The sequence below is a fragment of the Theropithecus gelada genome, chromosome 6 (genome assembly GCF_003255815.1).
Source record: "Theropithecus gelada isolate Dixy chromosome 6, Tgel_1.0, whole genome shotgun sequence".
NCBI classification, from domain to species: Eukaryota; Metazoa; Chordata; class Mammalia; order Primates; family Cercopithecidae; genus Theropithecus; species Theropithecus gelada.
Window position 1 is genome coordinate 70890866 of NC_037673.1, and position 22578 is coordinate 70913443.

Genomic DNA, 22578 nt, shown 5'->3' on the forward strand with positions numbered 1-22578 from the left:
TTTGCTCACATCATTATTAATAAATTAATAAAAACAATTTTGTTATTATTTCCAGATGCAGTTCAAATGCTTCTCTGCATTGTAAAACAATCTAATTGTTTCAAATCACAGAGATCTTTCTTTTCTGATTTTCTCCACCACTCATCTGTACTCTTCACTCAGTACGTTATCAGATGGGGCCAAGTAATAGCATGCACACACACACATATATATATATACACTATTTTTTTAGACAGGGTCTTAGTTTGTCACCCAGGCTAGAGTGCAGTGGCACAAATGTGGCTCATTGCAGCCTTGACCTCCCTGGCTCAAGGGATCTTTCGCCTCAGCCTCCTGAGTAGCTAGGACCACAGGTGTGTGGCACTGCACCTGGCTAATTTTTGTATTTTTTGTAGAGATGGGGTTTCACCGTGTTGCCCAGGTTTGACTTGAACCCCTGAGCTCAAGTAATCCACCTGCCATGTCCTCCTAAAGTGCTGGGATTACGGGTATGAGCCACTGTGCCTGGCCAATAGTACCTTTTAAATGTCAATATTCCTTTTCTTCTCTCATTCCTTGCTCTTATTTTCCGTCCCTGTGTTTAGGGATGTAAACAAGATTAACTGACCAATGTCTGAACATCAAATAAAGGTGCAGTAAGAGAAAAGAAAAGGAGGGTATAGACCAAAAAGGGAGAGAAACAAAGTGTCATCTAGGCACAACATTCAGTATGTTAAAAAAAAACAAACAAAAGGAAGTATCCAAATACAGGACCATCAGCTAATTGTGACCTTTCATATCTAATTCTCCAAATTTTATTTTCTTCATGGCCCAGTCAAAACAGAAAGGTTTAATCATACATTTATATTACAATCATAAAGAAATTTTAGTAAAGGCAAAGCCAGAAAAGCAAAAAGACATTCTATTGCTCCATATATGATACTGCTTTGATCACATGTAATAATTTGTTTTAAAGGTAAGTTGAAAGTGCTATCCTTATTCATATCAATAGTAATGATAATATGACTGAAACAGAGATGCCTTTGGCAATCTACAACATTTCAGGGGGAATTACCTTCATTTCTCCTTCTTCTACAACCAACTGCCAATTGGCATCTCCGCCTACATCCTGTAATGAGTAAGTCATGTGGTTCTGCACCATCTCTTCAACCTTGTGAGGGGAGGAAAAAGGCATGAGAATCCAATAGGTATGTCATAATCTCTAAAACAGAATGGTATTCAGTTAACTTCAGTTCAGAAATGGTGCTCTTAGTAGCTGAGCAACCAAATGGACAAAGGTGAGGAGGTTTTACATAGCGTTTGAAGAGTTTGGTCCACATTCCAGATATCCAGGTTAATGACAGGAGACAGAAATGAAAAGAAGGAAGATGGGTCACTCAAGTAACACATATTGGCCTAATGTGTATCAACTGACCAATAAGCATTTTCTGGAAAAAAGAAATATTCCATTCTATATCATAAAACAGAGATAATGTGTTAAAGTATAAAATAATGGAACAGTATAGATAAAAGGGGCACAGAGATCATCCCGTCCAATGTTTCTATATTTAAGACTATGTAGAGATATCAGGAAGGTCTGATATGAACAAAGACATATATATAGAGAGCACATCTTTGCTCTCATATGAGCAAAGATTAGCAAAGATATATACGTATATGTCAAAGATTTCAATACAAAAAAGGTGAAAAACCTTCCTTATGCCACTGATAAACCTCTGTTTTACAATGGAATATAAGCCAATTTAAAAATAATCAAATCCTTATTTGATTCCAATTTCTTTGTTCTAAATTCTTTCAGGGACAATGCTAATATTCATATATTCAAGCATTTACACATAATCACCTTTTAGTTCATTTTAAAATTTCTAACAATTTCCTTAAAAAAATTTTAAATTTGAATTTATAACAACTTTTTACTGATATTTAAATGTAACTCAACTATCACAAATTGTCCTTATACATTTTATGTAAATAAGCAAACAAAGTTGAATATTTCACACTACCAGAATTCTCAGATTTATTGGAGAACTGAAGTGATACAAAGTGGAAACAAAGTAATTTCATTTTATGTAATAAATATATTAGAAGACAGAAGAGCTGGAAAATATATATATACACACACACACATATATGTCATACTTCCATTAAATTTTATCCTAAAGTTCGTTTGTTTTATATAAAGTCTATTCTGTTCATTAGGAATATAGAACAGGAATCAGTTTTGAGCATATTTCAAAGTAAATAATCAACTCCCCACCCCCCACCCAAGAGACAGGGTTATTCTGTCACACAGGTTGGAGTGCAGCGGCACAATCATAACTCACTGTAATCTTGAACTTCTGGACTCAAGTGATCCTCCTGCCTCAGCCTCGTAAGTAGCTAAAACTACAGGCCTATGCCACCATGCCCAGCTAATTTTTTTTTTTTTTTTTTTTAAGAGACAGGGTCTCACTTCGTGGCCCAGACTGGAGTACAGTAGTATGATCATAGCTCACTGCCACTACAATTTCCTGGGCTCAGGGGATCCTCCTGCCTCAGACTCTGAGTAGGTGGGATTACAGGAGTACACCACCACACCCAGTTAATTTTTTGTAGAGACAGGGTCTCGCCATCTTGCCCAGGCTGGTCTTGAAGTCATCTTCCCACCTTGGCCTCATTAACGGTTTTAAAAAAGAAACTCACTCTGGGAATATAATTTTCTATACCAAAGGATGTTATCAATATGTTATAGTGATGTATACTTCTGCTACCTCAAGTTTCTACATCTTAAATGCATTTTTGATTACTGAAAGCAGATATGGCCTTAAGTGTCTCCTGATACATCAACCATCACAAAGAATATTTTTGATAAAAATGCGGAGATTCTATAATCTACTTTTGTACTAAATAAACACTAACAATATTTTATTCCTTTATTCATAATTCTGAAAACAGTGTGAGTTACTGATTTGACAGAAATTTAACAGGACATTCTACAATTTTACAAAGCCTTGGAAAATGTAACTTTCAGTGTTGCATGGAGAAACTGTGCACCTTTATAATTTCAACATCTGCTTTGAGAGAGCAAGGATAACTAATGCAGGATTCCAAGTTACTAATACATACAAAATGTATCTGATTTCCAAAAAGAAAAGTCCCAGTTACTATGCATAAATAAAAGTAGCATTGGCTTGATTCATTTGTCTGTGTCACACTGTGATTAGGAGAAATGTTTACACTCTTCAGATTCCAAAATCTTAAAAATCTTTAGATTTGAGTATGTGCTTTGAGGTAGGAAACTAGCAGTTAAGCACACCTGTATTTATTATGAGATAAGAGACAGAAAGAAATGCTTCCCCCAAATAAACCCTACTTTCAATATGTTACTTGTGAAAGAAGAAAGTGAAGAACAGAAGAATTTTATTCTGTTAAAAAACAGAATTGGGTTCAAAAAAAATTTTTTTTTTTTTTTTTGAGATAGAGTCTTGCACTGTTGCCCAGGCTGGAGTGCAGTGGCGTGATCTTGGCTCACTGCAAGCTCCGCCTCCTGGGCCCACGCCATTCTCCTGCCTCAGTCTCCCAAGTAGCTGGGACTACAGGCACCCACCATCACGACTGGCTAATTTTTTGTAGTTTTAATAGAGACAGGGTTTCACCGCGTTAGCCAGGATGGTCTCGATCTACTGACCTCATGATCCACCCGCCTCGGCCTCCCAAAGTGCTGGGATTACAGGCGTGAGCCACCGTGCCTGGCCTAAAATAATTTTTAATGCTACTTATCTCTTTTGTCAAAAACAACGCAGCTAGTTGTGTTTCTGTTTGGGAGATTATTCTGAATTAGGGATTTCAAATGCCTAAGAAATGAGGTGTTTTTGATTTGTGGTTTTGTCCAAAAGAAACCAGATTCCACAAACAAAAACGCACAGTAGGTAGCACAAGTCAAAAAATATATAGAAAGCATATTTAACATTGTCTTTCTAGGTAGGCAAAAAATGCTATTCCTTCAACGGTAGGCCATGAGGCAGGTCCAGGTTCAATTTTCAGCCATGCTGTATAAAAATGTTTTAAAAATAATATTCCTGTAATAGCTACACTGCATCAATGGAAAACCAGTTTTCAAAAGGTTCAACAAAGAAACAAACATTCAGTGCTATGCTCCTAAAAAACTAAAGATCTAATGAAGTACTAAATTACTGTAGTAAACTCTGCAAAGCTTTCATCATGGAATCTTCATTCATTATAATATCTTCCTTGAGGTAATAACATTAAAGTTAAGAAGAGAGGTATACAGGTAAAAATCTCACTATAACAAATTTTATGTTTGCTGTAGGAAAATATGAAGTAACCAATATTACCATAGGGGCAGTGACTTGGGCACTGGTGACCAGACTGACACTTCAGATCTAACCTAATAATCTGCTCACTTTACTGTTCAGTTATGACACTACATATTAAAAAGAAGTGGGAAGCTGGGCGTGGTGGCTCACACCTGTAATCCCAGCACTTTGGGAGGCCGAGGCCGGCAGATCACAAGGTCACAAATTCGAGACCATCCTGCCTAACACGATGAAACCCCGTCTCTACTAAAAAATACAAAAAACTTAGCCGGGCGTTGTGGCGGGCACCTGTAGTCACAGCTACTTGGGAGGCTGAGGCAGGAGAATGGCATGAACCTGGGAGACAGAGCTTGCAGTGAGCCGAGATCACGCCACTGCACTCCAGCCTGGGCGACAGAGCAAGACTCTGTCTCCAAAAAAAAAAAAAAAAAAAAAAAATGAAGTGGGAAACAAGCAAATACTGTTTCATAAAACAAACAAACAATAAACAAATATAGCCAAATTTACCATGCTGTTAGGCTCAAAATTTGACATTCTAGGAAATAATATTATAGTAACACCTCCTGTCACTTATAAATGAAAAAGACTCAGTCAAAAACACTGAAGGTGGTGAACAGTGTTTCTAAGTTTTATTTAGGCTAAGTGTAATTTCAGAAATCATGCCCTTGATTTTTCCAGACCTAGAGTTGAAAATGATTAGCTGACATACAAAGCATCTTCAAATTAATAAACTATGAAACAACATGGAGATAAAATACATTTGATACAGAAAATTAGCTGGGCGCGGTGGCGGGTGCCTGTGGTCCCAGCTACTCAGGAGGCTGAGGCAGGAGAATGATGTGAACCTGGGAGTGATGTGAACCTGGGAGGCGCGAGCTTGCAGTGAGCCGAGATTGCACCACTGCACTCCAGCCTGGGCTACAGACCGAGACTCCGTCTCAAAAAACAAAACAAAACAAAAAAAAACAAAAACCATTTGAGATAGGGGGACATTTGCTCCAATTCTAACCTTTTCTTCCATCTCATATCTAAATCACTCAGTATGATGCCATTTCTGAAGGCTACCAAGCAGGATTTTTTCTAACACTATTACCCAGAAATCTGAAAAGAAAATTGCCTTTTGATAGCACAATAAAAGTCTAAGTTGGGCATGGTGGTTCATGCCTGTAGTCGCAGCAGCTTGGGAGGATCGCTTGGGCCCAGGAGTTTGAGGTTAGTCTTGGCAACATAGCAAGACCTTATCTACTTAAAAAAAAAAAAGAGTCTAGAAGGGCTCAAAAACAGCTCAGATCTCTTTCTCTTTTATGCATGTAAAAGAAATACAACTATGTTGGTCAGGCACGGTGGCTCATGCCTGTAATCACAGCACTTTGGGAGGCCGAGGTGGGTGGATCATGTGGTCAGGAGATCGAGACCATCCTGGATTGGATAACACAGTGAACCCCCCTCTCTACTAAAAATACAAAAAATTAGCCAGGCATTGTGGTGCATGCCTGTAGTCTTAGCTACTCAGGAGGCTGAGGCAGGAGAATCATTTGAACCTGGGAGGTGGAGTGTGCAGTGAGCTGAGATTGCGCCACTGCACTCCAGCCTGGGCAACATAGCGAGACTCCATCTCAAAAAAAGAAAAAAAATACAACTACGCTTACTACAAACTCACAAAACCATAGAGGGGCTTGTTAGATAGAACAATTATTAATAACAAATTAATAGTGTACTGTTAACCCAAAAGAGAGATGGTTAAGAACATAGCACTTTTAGTCTACCATATTGACAAAAGTTAACTGAATTACAATATTCAGTGCTACTATATCAATAGAAAACTGACCTGGGAACGTAAGCTGGTTCAACTTTTCTAATTAAGAGTTTGGCAGTAAAAATTTTTAAAACTTGGCTGAGGCCTGTGGCGTGTAATCCTAGCACTTTGGGAGGCTGAGGTGGGAAGATCACTTGAGGCTAGGGGTTCAAGACCAGCCTAGGCAACATAGTGAGACTCCTGTATCTACAAAAAATAAAAAATTAGCTGAGAATGGTAGCCCATACCTGTAGTCCCAGCTACTCAAGAGGCTGAGGCAAAGATCACTTGAGGCTTCAATGAGCTATGATCGTGCCACTGCATTCCAGCCTGGATGACAGAATGAGACCTTATCTCTTAAGAACTAAATAAAATACCAGCCTGGGCAACACAGTGAGACCTCATCTCTGTTACAAATAAAAAAATTAGCTGGGCATGGGGGCGTGTGCCTGTAGTCCTCAGTCCCAGCTACTCAGGAGACTGAGGTAGGTGGATCGCTTAAGTCCAGGAGGTCAAGGTGCAGTGACTGTGATCTCACCACTGCACTCCAGTCTGGGGAACAAAGCAAAACCCTGTATTAAAATTAATAAAAATAAAATAATATAATATAATAAACACTTGAAAATGTTCATGGCCTTCGTTCCCACAATTATGCTTCTAGGAATACATTCTAAGGAAATAATTAGAAAAGGGTGCAAAGATGTATATAAAAGGATGCTCACTGTAGCACTATATACAACAGAGAAAAATAAAAAATAAGCTAAATGTTCAATATTAGGTGAGTAGGTAAATTCAGCCATGCATATGCATAGACAAAGACATATAGACTTATATTTACTGATGGGAAGATGGGCCTATATATAAGTTTAAAATAAAGATTATAAAACAGTTTACATAGAGTTACCTATTTTGGTAGAAGATTTTTAAAAATCTGGCACATATGGATAATTACATACACCTTAATATTTATCTCATATACATGACAGAAGATAAATGGAATATTAGTAAACTATTATTTTAATTTTATTTATTCTACTTTCAAATTCTGCTAAAATTAGCATGCATCACTTGTACACTAAAAAAGTGAGAGGGGTGAAATAATTACCACAACAATAATGTGCTCCTATGGACAAAAGGTGGGAAAAAGCCTCACACAGAACCATTTTTTTGCAATGATGCTCCCTATAGATTAAGCTGCAAATGTACTGTACATCCTTTGATTTCTTTCTTTTTCAACTGAGGATGATGTTCTTCCCCCTTTGATTTCTAAGGTGACACCTTTAAATGTGAACTGTTATGCAAATAAATGTGACCAAAATGATCAATTTATGAATCTAAATTCTTTCTATTCTCTGTACACCTGAAAATTATTTTCTGGTTTGTGGCTACAGTCATTATTTCAAGAACTTGCCAGCCTGGGCAACACAGCAAGGCCCTATCTCTACAAAAAATAAAAACAATTAGTTGGGTGTGGTGGAATGTCTGTAGTCCTAGCTACTTGGGAGGCTGAGAGACAGGAGGATCACTTGTGTCCAGGAGGTCAGAGGTCAGGTTACAGAGCTATGATTGTGCCACTGCACTCAGCCTGGACAACAAGTGAGACCTTGTCTCCTTAAAAAAATAAAAATGAAAATAAAAAAGGCTGGGCATGGTGTCCCAGGCCTGTAATCCCAACACTTTGGGAGGCTGAGACGGGCAGATCACTTGAGGTCAGGAGTTCAAGACCAGCCTGGCTAACATGGTGAAACTCTGTCTCTACTAAAAATACAAAAATTAGCTGGGTGTGATAGCGTGTGCCTGTAATCCCAGCTGAGACAGGAGAATCGCTTGAACCTGGGAGGTGGAGGTTGCAATGAGTCAAGATCGTGCCACTGCACTACAGCCTGGGTGACAGAGTGAGACTGTCTCAAAAAAACCAAAAAAACAAAAATGAAAAAACAAACAACAACAACAACAACAACAAAACACAGAACCTGTAGTCCTTTACAACTTTAATTTCTCAGATCTGGAGTGACTTTGTTCCTAATATCTGCCCATCAGACAGATTCATGTGTTGGTACTAATTTCCTGGTAGATTTATATATTTTATTTTAAGCTATTTTCAGGGCATCTCTGAGTTGTACACTTGATTATTTCAACCAATTCAAGACTATAAAATACCATTTCAACAAGAACAAGGTAGTCATGAGCCAACACTTACGTAAACAGCAAAGTGAAATTACCAGAGATTTAGAAGGCTTCTGTATAGGAGCTGATATAAATGATCAAGAAACTAGGTATGATACATGTATCTGGACTTTTAAAGTTTGTTGGAGTAAATAAGGATTATATTATGCCTATATAATATTTTGGCAAATTATTAAAGGTGATTAAAAATGTTGACTTGGTTTTTAAATTAATTATGAAGATCTTACAAAACAAAGAATTTGGCTACTTCCAATATTTCAAGGGTTGTAGAGCAACTGATGTGTATTTGTGTATTAAGAACAATGTAGGCCAGGTGTGGTGGCTCACGCCTGTAATCTCAGCACTTTGGGAGGCCGAGGCAGGCAGATTACCTGAGGTCAGGAGTTCGAGACCAGCCTGGCCAATATGGTGAAACTCCGTCTCTACTAAAAATGCAAAAAATTTAGCTGGGCGTGGTGGCAGGCGCCTGTAATCCCAGTTACTCAGGTGGCTGAGGCAAGAGAATCGCTTGAACCCAGTGGGCGGAGGGTGCAGTGAGCCAAGATTGCACCATTGCACTCCAGCCTGGGCGACAAAAGCTAAACTCCGTCTCAAAAAAATAAAATAAAATAAAACAAAAATAAAAATAAAAAATCGATGTTATATAACAAGTGTTTCTAATGTTAATGAATAACCTTTGAGCCTCTTACTTTGCTTAATACAAAAGTCTCTGTAGGGTGTGAGAACTGTAAAATGTAACACTACTGCATAGTCACTACTATAATTTTACACTGTGTTGAACTAGAAGAGTTTTCCAGATAACACAATGTTTCTCAGCTAATATTAACTTCAGATCTACATCCAATGCTATATTCTCAAGTATGACTGTACAGAATCAACTTGCTAGATCCTTTGATAATGGGTGATAAGGCAGTGTAACATCCTCTGAAACAGAAACTCTTACAATTGGGAATTAGTCATCTATTCTAAAGGAACTGCCAAACATAAGGTACACAATTTAATCACAATAGTTAATTGCTAGAGTCCATATCTGCTAATGACAACTAATGCTTTAGCAAGGACAGTAAATACTTGAAGACCTTAATGTAATTTTCTTCATTTTTACCTCTGCTGGCATACAAAACAGTACATAATCAAAAGTTAAAACAGGATCGGATCAATCATGAGCAAAATATATTAGAAAAAAAATTCAGCAAGATTTCTCTTGTTACATATGTGAGCTTTACAAAAAGTTAATATTATGAAGAAGTAAGCTGTAATTCAGCAAAATTTTGTAAAAATATAGGCACCTGCTTCTCAGTGATATAGTTACCTGTACTTAAAGGCAATTCAGCTGTTCTACAGCACTACCATGAGGGCCCTGGTTTGGGTTCTGAACCCCTAATTCTTAGGCATTCTTTATTACTGGCTTACATTCTTTCCTTGCTGTCATTATATTTTTTTTCATTTATAGCCTATGTATGCCTATATTCTTGATTAGTCTGTGATATTATTTTAATGCAATGTGGAGCTTAGCATAATAAACCAAAGTCTCCTAGTATTATGTAGTTTTGTCACAGATTCATTATGAATGGATCTCTTTTTAAAAAAATATGTGGAGCCAGGCACGGTGGTTCACACCTGTAATCCCAGCACTTTGGGAGGCCAAGGTGGGCAGATCACGAGGTCAGGAGTGCGAGACCAGGCTGGCCAACATGGTGAAACCCCGTCTTTACTAAGAATACAAAAATTAGCGAGGCGTAGTGGCATGTGCCTAAAATCCCAGCTACTTGTGAAGCTGAGGCAGGAGAATTGCTTGAACCTGGGAGGTGGAGGTTGCAGTGAACCCAGATCATGCCACTGCACTCCAGCCTGGGCAACAGAGCAAGACCCTGTCTCGAAAATAAATAAGTACAATTAAAAAAAAAAAATGCATAAATGGACAGGCAAAAGGTAAAATAAACTGTAGTACATTTGGTTATGGATGATTTCTGATCCAGAGTTGCTAAATCTTTTTCTTAAAAGTATTCAAGGAGAAAAAAGCTGTACAAGTCAGAAAAACACCATGCCATATTCTTCTCTATGGCAGGTTAAAAACTAATGTAAACTTTATTTATATACATAAAAATAATAGAAATCTCTTTTGACTTTTAAAAACTTTTATAGCAATACTCTCATAGAGTAAAAATAATGATGTAAACTTTTATGAGCTCAAATAAATTATGTTATAATAGCAATAAAAGCTAACATTTATTGAGCACTTATTATGTGTCAGGTTCTAGCTAAATCACAAAAATGAAGCACAAAAAAGTTAGATAACTTACTGGGATCATACAGCTAACCAGGATTTAAACTTAGTCATTCCAACTAGAGTGCTCAGGTCTTTAATATAGGATTAACATAATATAATCTAATCCAATAAAATGCAATAACCAGAAAGATAAAAAGTTGAATGGCAAAGATGTGAAGATTAAGAAAATTTAAAAAAGAACCAATGCTGACACTAAAAAAAACTTCCTCCAATGGTAATTTGATTTTATTTTGAGGGTAGAGACTGCAAGCATCCAGCTTCCTGTCTTAAATTCCCAAACCCTTACCAATGTTAAAAATTAAAACAAATTTCCATAGATTTAGCATATGAACAGAAATATTCATTTATAATACCCAAAGGTAATTTGTATAAGGAAAACACAATCTGCTCAATGGAGCTTAGTATTATAATGGAAATGAAACATATTATTAAAAAGTGATTTCTTTGCTGAATATAATTTGGAGATACTTTAAATTAGCTTAAAAGTGAGACTGCTGAAATCTGCTTTTCTGCTATAACATATCATATAGACCACATCCATCAAAACTGCTAAATCCTGACTGAAGAAACAGATACTACATGATACCAAAACCCAGTATCTTCTATTTGTTTCAATTCAGTTTGAAAATCTTTCTGGAGTACCTCCTATATGACAAAATTCCAAGCTGTGAACAGTAAAGGACACATGCAAACCTGACAGAGAAACTATTTAGTAGACAAGGAAGACCTTTTTAATGCTTAATGTTACTATTTAAAATTCAAAACTAAAATCAGTGGCCTAACCCAAAGATTTCTAGGAACTGGGAAAGCAGGCTGAAATATAGCACAGAAAGACTCAAGTCCACTCTATACATTCATACAGTACCTGGGAGCTGAATCTGTGAACATCATCAGAGGCACTGACTAGATCAATGGAAGACATGGAGGAAGAGCGACTATAGGGCTACCAGAGACAGACAAAGAAAAAACCAAGTAATCAGAACAAAGGCACAACAGAGCATTCAGTACCAACTTCCAAACACAAGATAAAGGGAAAAGAAAACAAAGCACTATATGAAACAAGCACAGCAGCAACTGCTGACTTCATGCACCTATTATGTATTATGTTCCAAAATCATTCCAAAAAAGAATGCAGTGCTTCCACTAATACAAAGAAATACCATTTAATCCCAAAGAAGAGAGAGATTTAGTATAACTGGATATACTTCTGGTTAACTATTTTGGATTAGCCACTCCTAATTTGCCCACCCCCCACTTTCCCCTTAAATAAAAATGAAAGAACTTTATTTTCAGAACAAGATTTCTAACTGTTTTGGAGGATGTATATGGAATACAATATATAAAATCAAAAACAATCTATTACTTAAATTCATGAAAAAGGGAGAAAACTTATACTACAAGATATTTCTGGCTGGGCATGGTGGCTCACGCCTGTAATCCCAGCACTTTGGGAGGCCGAGGTGGGCGGATCACAAGGTCAGGAGATCAAGACCATCCTGGCCAACGTGGTGAAACCCTGACTCTACTAAAAATACAAAAATTAGCTGGGTGTGGTGGCGCATGCCTGTAATCCCAGCTACTAGGGAGGCTGGGGCACGAGAATCTCTTGAGCCCAGGAGGCAGAGACTGTAGTGAGCCGAGACAGCGCCACTGCACTCCAGTCTGGCGACAGAGCGAGACTCCATCTCAAATAAAATATATTTCCACCAACAGTGAAGAACAATACAAGGTGTACTTTTAGTAAACTCTGACATTAGCTTACCTTTTGGACAAATCTATGTGTCCCCACAGAAGAAAAGGCATCTCCAGATGGCAAGGATGTAGGCCAATGTAATCTCACCTTTTCACTCTGTGACTAAAAAAACATATGTTAAGATGGGAAAGTTTTAAAGTGTATTTTGCAATTGAAGAATGGATAATATAATCTGGAACTACCAACATTCGATTAGTGAACGCCTTAGTGCTTATAACCATTAGAATTATGAAACTACTTCACAGACATGGCAAATCCTGATACTTGCCTCAGACATCCCAACCTCTTCTTTCTAACTCCGCAGATACTATGTCAGGCAAGGGATAAGTTCTTTGATTTTGCTCCTAGTCAGACTCCCTGCTACCTGCATAGCATTATTTATTATAGGTCAATCTTAACACTGCTGCCAATTCTCTCCTATCCAAACCCTGGCCAAATCATTCCAATGACTCTACCTTATAAGGCCCCTGGAGGGCTGACCCATAGGTTTATATATAAATTGAAAATAATATCACTGTTTGCTTCAGTCATGTTCCTAAGAACATAGGTATATCACTTTGCTTCCTCTCCATGAAGGTATTCTGCCCTTCATCTCATCATCTTACTCCTGTTAAGATGCCACTTGACCTCCTTCTTCCTCTTCAGTTTGCCTTGGTTGTTCTCATTTATTTCAACCAACTGCTAAGATCTCACTTCTCATGCACCAGTTTACTGCATGTATCTTTCCTTCCCTATGTTTGCAAATAACGTAAACTCAAAAATGTGTGATATGTCACCTGGAGAATATCTATTTAATGGCTGTGTTGTTCAGAGATCTGTGCAATATATACTGAGTATGAAGAGGGAAATGATCTAAATCTATGGAACTGATTTTATGGATTTCTGAAGCTCTCACTACTCTACAGAATATTACCACACTGTATCTGTCATATCAACATGCCTGGCTATTAGGCAACAAAAACAACGCACTGTTCAATGACTATTTTGCACAGCATCTAGAACAGTGTCAAGAATAGAATGAATTGGGAGGCCGAGACGGGTGGATCACGAGGTCAGGAGATCGAGACCATCCTGGCTAACATGGTGAAACCCCGTCTCTACTAAAAAAATAACAAAAAACTAGCCGGGCGATGTGGCGGACGCCTGTAGTCCCAGCTACTCGGGAGGCTGAGGCAGGAGAATGGCGTGAACCCGGGAGGCGGAGCTTGCAGTGAGCTGAGATCCGGCCACTGCACTCCAGCCTGGGCGACAGAGCAAGACTCCGTCTCAAAAAAAAAAAAAAAAAAAAAAAAAAAAAAAAAAAAAAAAGAATAGAATGAAGTTGATTGGATGGCCCCATGAATATTTCTTTTTCTAAAGCTTACAGAAGGGTTCATCAATTCTCTCAAACCCAACTCAATTACCGCACTGATACTCAGTAGAGTAGCATTTTAGAGAGAAGAGATGTTTTGAATCATCTTGTCTACTTTGTTTCACAGATTAGAAAACCAAGGCCCAGAGAATTCAGTGATAAGTTCATAGCTACAAAGTTAGTTAGAGGTAAAACTAAGAGTAAGACTGATGTCTTGACCCGTTGACTACTTTTTCCCCAAACAGCACATCCTAGACAAAAAACGAAGGGAAACAAATAAATAATGCTGCTTCGGGTAGTACTTTAGGTTTCCAAAAGTAGAGCCCATTTAGGAACTGAAAGTTCCCACTCTTCTTGAGTGGTACATAGTATCTTTTGGGTATTAAAAAAAAAATGAGCAATAAGCTTTACAAATTAATGTGACATGAACTTTTTATCAGTAATTTTTTTTAAAATAATGAAAGATACACATGAGAAGCAGTTACTACTGTAGGTGATTTACCCTTAGCTAGGTAGACCAGTAAGAGCATAGTAGCCATGTACTGCCTTAGCAAGGACAGGAAATGAACAAGCTAACTTTTCCATGCAAATTCATTTGTACTATAAAACTGACACATACATGATTATTTGGCAAGATACTCTGTAGCCACAGTTTATTAATACTTTCCCCCCAAAAAGGTTAAGTTTCCACTATAACGAGCATAGCTTAAACAAAGGGAGGAAATAACAAAATTCATCCTTAAGTACCATCTAGTGGTAACATACAGTAACTGTATTGTTGCCAAATTAAAGAAGACAAAGTATCAAGTTAATCTTGAAGCTAGAGTTAATGAGTTTAAGAAATACTTTTCTTTAATTTCCACAGCAGCTAGGTGTAACTACTGTAAATTCAATAATGATGACAAAACACGGAACAAAGTAAAAGTGAGAAAGAAACTGAAGGTGAAGTAGTGAAGGCAATAAAGGGGTTAATAAAAACAATGATACTAATATAGATGAAAAAACCTTAAGTTTTTGGTTATCTTCCTTTTCATATCATACTTGGTGAAGAAAAATTCAAAGAAGCTTTTTACTTAAATATATGTTTTATATTAAAAGAATGGTTTAAGTTGGACACTTAAAAGGAAAAAAGCAAAAAGAACATTTCTATTTAAGTTCATGTTAATTATGCATGATACCTTTTAACAATTATTGGTTTTCTTTCTACTGCTTGGAAATTCACATATAAAGGAACTGACTTATAACGATTATTTTACTGCCGGTACCATGGCTCACGCCTGTAATCAATCCCAGCACTTCGGGAGGCTGAGGCGGGTGGATCATGAGGTCTGGAGTTCGAGACCAGCCTGCCCAATATGGTAAAACACCACCTCTACTAAAAATACAAAAAAAATTTAGTCAGGCTTGGTGGCGTGCACCTGTAGTCCCAGCTACTCGGGAGGCTGAGGCAGAAGAATCGCTTGAACCCAGGAGATGGAAGTTGCAGTAAGCTGAGATCGCGCCACTGCACTCTAGCCTGGGTGACAGAGCGAGACTCTGTCTCAAAAAAAAAAAAATATATATATATTTTACATTTGTGACTCAATATATTCACAGTTAAGTTTGTCGGTTACTAAGTTCACAATGTTCAAATTCTATTTACATGAAATAATATACATCAAGGAATGCCTATAGTGTTAAAATAAATCTCAGCTTAGAATTTTCAATAATAGATATACCTGTTCTTCTATTTTATCTTGTCTGTCAAGAGCAGCTTCAACAGCATCAAAGAACTCTTCTTCATTAATCAGACTGTTAGGGCCTTCCTATTCCAACACATGGGGAAAAAAGCAGTTTATTTAAAGAAACGGAAAACTCTGATAACTCTGGTACTAACTTGAGGTTGAAAATTGAGCTAATAAACATTTATAGAACACATATTTACAAACCAGTCAGTAACTAGATCATATGTATGCTCTGTGTAAAATCACAAGTGTTATAATTAATTCACTTAGTACTCATATATTTACTTACTGTATATTGACCAATATTATGTTGGGATAATAGTCTAGAGCAGGGATTGGCAAAAACTGTGGCCCACGGGCCAGATCCAATCTGCCGCTTACTTTTGTATAGCCTGCGAGCTAAGAATTTCATTTTTAAATGGCTGGAAAAAATGAAAGTAATAATATGACATGTGGGGATTACATGAAATTAAAAGTTTGGTGTCCCTAAAGTTTTATTGGAAAACAGTGATGCTCATTCAACTATATATTATCTAGGGCTTCTTTAGTAGCATAGTTGAGACTTATGACAGAGACAACAGAGATATAAAATTGCAATGAGGTAAGTCAAAATGTGCACAAGAACTACAGCTAATAAGTATGGCTAGGCATCCAGAGGGGGATCTTCCTAAGCAGGGGTAATTGTTTCATGAGGAAATAACAGTTGAGTTGATGCCTGATAGTCTGGCTAGATGGCAGAATAATGACCATCAATCACTTGGGGAACTGTGTGGGAGATCTCTTACAATGAAAATTCCCAGGCCTCCATGCCCAGAAATTATTTCTCAGTAGGTCTTCAGTGGAGCCTTGGAATATACATGTTTAATAATTCCCCCAAGTGATTTCCATGCAAGTGGAACCTCAGCAGCTCCAGATGATAAACATATAAAGAACAATAAGAAAATGTAAACAATCAACATATGTTCCTGCTGTGATGAACCAAGTAAGTGGACAGTAAGTGGAACAGCTTTGTATTATGATAAAAGTAGAGGCTAAAAGGTAGGCTTGGGTTTAGAATTTCTTAAATGTTAAAATATATAAAATAAGACACATGAACAATTGGTGAAATCTTCCCAGTTAAACTCATAACGCCAAGTCATCATTAGTCCATTAAAAAATATCTAGCAACATCATCCTAACCCCACCATAACCTGGAACCATACTGGAAAGGTGGGAGGTATGGGGTAACATTCTTGTCATTTGGCATATAAGAAATACTGACTTAATGGAGTTCTTCTTTTAGGGTTATGAGGACTCAGTCCCCTACAACCTACTTCATAAAAAACAAAAACAAACAAAAAAAACCCACCACAACAACAAAAACACCTTTCTATTCAGATACAACAAACATACAGAACAGTGCATATCTCAGTGAAGTATCATACAGTGAATATAACCATCTAATGACCATCTGGGACAAGAGGGTCATGAAAAAAATAGTAACAACACTTTAGAGGCCTTCCTCCTGCAGGATTCTGTTTATAAAGTCAAAACATTTCAAAGACAGTAAAACGACAGCAGGATAACTTTGCTCTCTGTTGATCAGAGAAAACACAAAATATCCAAACTCAAGTATATTTTCTAATGATTTTAAAAACTATTTAAGCACATCTACATTTAAAAAATATTACCATTCATTCACTCTACAGTGATTTAGTACACGTGGATTTCTAGTCCTTAAACAATCATGTCAGAGCCTCAAGAGTCTAATTGAAAACTAAAGCATTTAAAAATTCTGGCCAGGTGTGGTGGCTCATGCCTGTAATCTCAGCACTTGGGGAGATCGAGGAGGGCAGATCACATGAGGCCAGGAGCTCTAGACCAGACTGGCCAACATGAAGAAAACCTGTCTGTATTAAAAATACAAAAATTAGCTGGGTGTGGTGGTGCACGTCTATAAACCTAGCTACCTGGGAGGATGAGGCATAATAATTGCTTGAACCTGGTAGGCGGAAGTTGCAGAGGTTGCAGTGAGCCAAGATCGCACCACTGCACTCCAGTCTGGGCGACAGAGCGAGTCTCTGCCTCAAAAATAAATAAATAAATAAATAAATAAAAATAAAAATTGTATTTTGCCAAATGAAATGGTTTTTCCTTTAATGGCAAACCTTTGGGAGAAGAACTAAAGTAACTGGCATAAAATTTTCTTTATTAAAAGGGACTTAAAAAAACTCCTTTTATCTCATCATGCTTACTAAGGGCAGGAGCTACTTATCTGCCCTTTAGCACAGCATTTCTTATGTTAACAACTCTCCTTGACGAGTTCTCTGACTATAAAGATCAACAAGAATTTGTTCACATCCTGAGACAATAGGTTTTAATCAAGAAAATGACATTTTCAGATTTGCAGTTTAGAAAAGTCATTCTCCCTGTAGTAGAAAGAATGGATTGAAGGTAACAATTGTGACTGGGCGCTTGGACACTTTTTGTATAATAGAGATGAGAGTTGAAGGTGGCCTAAATTAGAGCCAAAGCAGGAGGAAGAGAGAGGCAATGACAAATTAGATATAGTAATCCCCCCGTATCAGTGGTTGGGGGGCTCCTTTGTAGGTTTCCCCTTCTCTGCCTGTCCTGTAAATGTTGGTGTTCCTCAGGGTTCCATACTTGCTCTAAACACAGTATTCTTACTTATATACAATGCTTCAGTCATCCTTTGATGACTGTTAAATTCACAGCCAGACCACCTCTCTTCTAAGGGTTAGATCTTTGTATCTAACATAGAAGACTTTCTCATTTGACTCACCTCTTCTCTGATCTCCACACCTATCTGCAGAAACCTGGGCCTAATCTTGGATTCCTTCCTTTTCCCTCATTCAATCATCACACCCTTCAATTCTACTTTCCAAATACAATAGTCTCCCCTCTCTGTGGTTTTGTTTTCTGTGGTTTATATACAATAAGATACTTTGAGAGAGAAAGAGACTACATTCATGTAACTTTTTACTATAATACAGTATTATAATTCTATTTTGTTATTGTTAAAATAAAAATTAAACTTTATCACAGGTACACATGTATAGGAAAAAATATAGTACATATAGGAAAAAACATAGTGTATACAGCATTCAGTACTATCTGCAGTTACTGGGGGGGTCTTGTAATGTATCCCCCCAACCACTGATACGGGGGGATTACTATATCTAATTTGTCATTGCCTCTCTATTCCTCCTGCTTTAGCTCTAATTTAGGCCACCTTCAACTCTCATCTCTGTTATACAGAAAGTGTCCAAGTGCCCAGTCACAACTGTTACCTTCAATCCATTCTTTCTACTGCAGGGAGAATGACTTTTCTAAACTGCAAATCTGAAAATGTCATTTTCTTGATTAAAACCTATTATCTCAGGATCTCAACTAATTCTTGTTGATCTTTACAGTCAGTCTCTTAACCATTCTTTCCTCTCAATTTGTGGAGGCTCTACCTTCCAAAGAGAACTACTTTCAGTTGCCTGAGGAAAAATACTCTTTGGCTTCTGACTTCTGGAAAACACTCTCTACTCAATTTACTCATTCTTAAGGTTTCTGCTAAGAGGTTCTTTTCTCTGGAAAGACATCTCTGATTCAACACCTTCCCTGCTTTAAGTGTTTCATGACATGCGTTATGATAATTGTCTATTAGTCTTTGTTCCCATTATGCATTCAGGTAGGGCCCTTAGGCAGGATCCTTATAAGCCTTGTTTCTTGTTGTATTCTCCAAGCCTAGTGCAGTACCCTATATTATGGTAAGTCGTTGTTTTTTTTTTTTTTCTTTTTTTTTAGATGGAGTCTGTCCATCGCCCAGACTGGAGTGCAGGAGTAAGGTCTCGGCTCACTGCAGCTTCCACCTGCTGGTTCAAGCAATTCCCCTGCTTCAAACTTCCGAGTAGCTGGGACTACAGGTGCACACCACCATGCCCGCCTAATTTTTGTATTTTTAGTAGAGATGGGGTTTCACCATGTTGGCCAGGCTGGTCTTGAACTCCTGACCCCAGGTGGTCTCCCCGCCTCGGCCTTCCAAAGTGCTGGGATTACAGATGTGAGCTACCGCGCCCAGTCACATTATGGTAAGTCTTACAGAATAAATTCAAGATTATAAAGTAATTTCTGAGGCTACAGAAGTCAGAAACACTTAAATCTTTTTTTATAATTAGAACATCATGAATGTCTGATTATAACCAAAAAGAGTCATAGTTTGAAATAAGTGTCTAAAACCCATACGACTATAATACCAATAACAAGAAAAGATAGATGATTCAAAACTCCAAAAGGAAGAAGGGGAAGTGTAAAAACAGTTCCCAGTTTACATAAGAATTGTAAATTTAACTTAGTGAGAAAAAAATAAAGTACCCTTAACCAGTTTCTTCACTAAGAAAGAGTAAAGTGCATTTCAAATAGGTGAATAAAGGATGTTTATTCAACAAATGCTAGTGGAATAAAATAGGTTTCTACATTGTACCATTATTTTAAAAACTCCAGATGTATTAATATATGTAGAAGAGACCACTGGAAAATAAAAAATGAGAAAATATAAATAACGATTTGAAGTAGAAAATGCCCTTCTAAGCATGATACCAAATGTGGAGAAAAGTGGATCAAAGGACTGAGGAGTTAATTACACGAAGGTTTAAAACTTTTATATGGCAAAATCTACCAAACTTTTTAAGGTATGAAAGAAAAAAATTAAAAAAGGCAAATTCTATACATCTTCTAAATCAATAGGAAAAACCCCCCCAAAAACCACTAAAGGACATGGACAAGTTATTCATTAAAAAAGAAATGTGGCAGCCATAAAAAAGAATGAAATCATATCCTCTGCAGCAACATGGATGGAGCTGGAGGCCATTATCCAAAGTGAACTTCTCACAGGCCATGTGTCACTAACAACTGTTTCAGTACTGACTGAGTGTTTAAGTTAAATATTAAAAGCCAGTGCCCTTATACAAAGGCTGGCATGTAACAAAAGTCCATCACGAGTTTTGCCTAGGCCTTTCCTGGGCCTTAAAGCGTGACAAAATAATGAAGGAATTCTTAATAGGACCCACTTAGGATTAAACAAGTTTTACCGTGGGTCTGAAGAAACTCCCCAGTCCTCTACAAACAAGTTTATTAGCGGTCTGAAACAACTCCTCAAACCTATATGATTTAGTAGGAGATATGATAAGGGTAATCACCCTAGCACTTTTCCAAGGCTCCAAAGGAAGGTCTTCAGGACTCAGACCTTAGTTATAGATTAAAAGAAGTTAATAACTTAGGTCTTTAGATGAATGCACACTTACAGGTAGACATATAGCTTAGAAGGTATATAAGCTCTGGAAAACTTTGTAATTTGGAGTTGGTCTGCTGATGATGTACAGGCCTTCTCCCTGTAACCAGTTACAGAAATAACTCTCTTCCTCTCTAGTTCATCTGCATCTTGTTATTGGGCCGCAGAAATAGCAACCCGACCCTCAGTTTGGTCCCGGAACAAATTAACTCAGAAACAGAAAATCAAATACTGCATGTTCTCATTTATGAATGGGAGCTAAATAATAGGTACACACAGACATAAAGATGGAAACGACAGACACCAGGGACTCTAAAAGAAGGAAGGGTGGGAGGGAGGGGTGAGAGTTAAAAAATTAGCTATTTGGTATAATGTTCACTATTTGGGTAATGGGCACACTAGAAGCCCAATCTCTACCAGTACGCAATATACTCATGTAACAAACATCTGTGTGTACTTCCAATGTAAAATAAAATTAAAAAATAAAAAAAAGAATGTCTGATAAACATAAGTTTTAAAATGCTCAATCACATACATAAAGCAATTTTTTGGCTTTGAAACTAGTAAATGCATGTACCTAGCACAAGGCCCCTCTTCCCTCCACCCCGTCCTCTCCCCCTGGAAAAAAAAAAAAACAAAAACAAACCTGTGTTGATCGAAGCAGAGATAAATATGTATACAAATTATACTTACATACTACTGGTAGATGATAAACTGTACAAGTATTGTTAAATTTAAAACATGGGCTTTATTGGCTTATTTGTATAATCTTCCTATAATGAATATACATTTTATTTATAATATTAAAAAATAAGGTACTTTAAAAAGTTGGTATTTCTTCCAAAATAATAATCCTAAAATAGCAAAATAATTTGTTTAGCTTCAGAATAAAAATAATCATTATAATACCTCATATTAAAACCTCAGAGGATAGCTAATTATGTAATTTTAATACATTTTAGAAGGGATAAATTGAGAACAATTAAAAAATATTGCAATTTTAGTCTCATCAGAATGTACTATCACAGTTGGAAATTGATTCCAATATAAAAAAATTCAGCAACAGCAGAGCAGCTGTTTAGTTTTCCTTTCTAGAGCAAAAGTAGCAAGAAATTTTTCTTCTGTTTTCATAAATATAACTACAACTACTTTATTCTTCTATTCCACCTCAATGATACTCCTTGATATCCCATTTTTAACTGCTCATTTCAGAAATAGCAACACTTTTTTTTTTTGAGATGGAGTCTCGCTCTGTTGCCCAGGCTGGAGTACAGCGGCACAATCTCGGCTCACTGCAACCTCTGTCTCCTGGGTTTAAGTGATTCTCCTGCCTCAGCCTCCAGAGTAGCTGGGACGACAGTCACTTGCCACCACGCCTGGCTAATTTTTGTATTTTTTTAGTAGGGATGGAGTTTCACCATATTGGCCAGGCTGGTCTTGAGCTCTTGATCTTGTGATCCCCTAGCCCCAGCCTCCCAAAGTGCTGGGACTATAGGCGTGACCCACCCGTGCTGGCCAACACTTTTTTTTTTTAAGAGACAAAGTCTTGCTCTGTCACCCAGCCTGGAGTGGAGTGGTGCAATCAGAGCTCACTGCAGTCTTGGGCTCCTCAGTAGCTGGGACTACAGGCATGTGCCACTACACCCAGATAATTTTTATATTTTATTTTGTAGAGATGAGGTCTTGCTATGCTGTCTAGGTTGGTCTTGAACTCCTGGCCTCAAGCAATCCTCCTGCCTTGGCCTCTCAAAGTGCTGGGATTACAGACGTGAGCCAGTGCACCTAGTCTCAACGTTGTTTAATGGCAATTACCAAATATATTTCTTACACATTTTTTTCTCTTAATATAGAAAGATAGCTTATAAGATTTTAACATATGTGTGT

General features: G+C 37.4%; 1 protein-coding gene across 1 annotated transcript in view; it reads right to left on the minus strand.

Annotated features, from left to right (window-relative positions):
* Positions 1–22578, minus strand: part of COL4A3BP (collagen type IV alpha 3 binding protein) — a 145979-nt gene that overhangs the window by 16969 nt on the left and 106432 nt on the right. The window contains 4 exon segments of the mRNA XM_025387384.1: positions 1055–1150; positions 11454–11531; positions 12351–12443; positions 15411–15497. Of these exon segments, the coding sequence (XP_025243169.1) occupies positions 1055–1150; positions 11454–11531; positions 12351–12443; positions 15411–15497 (354 nt within the window).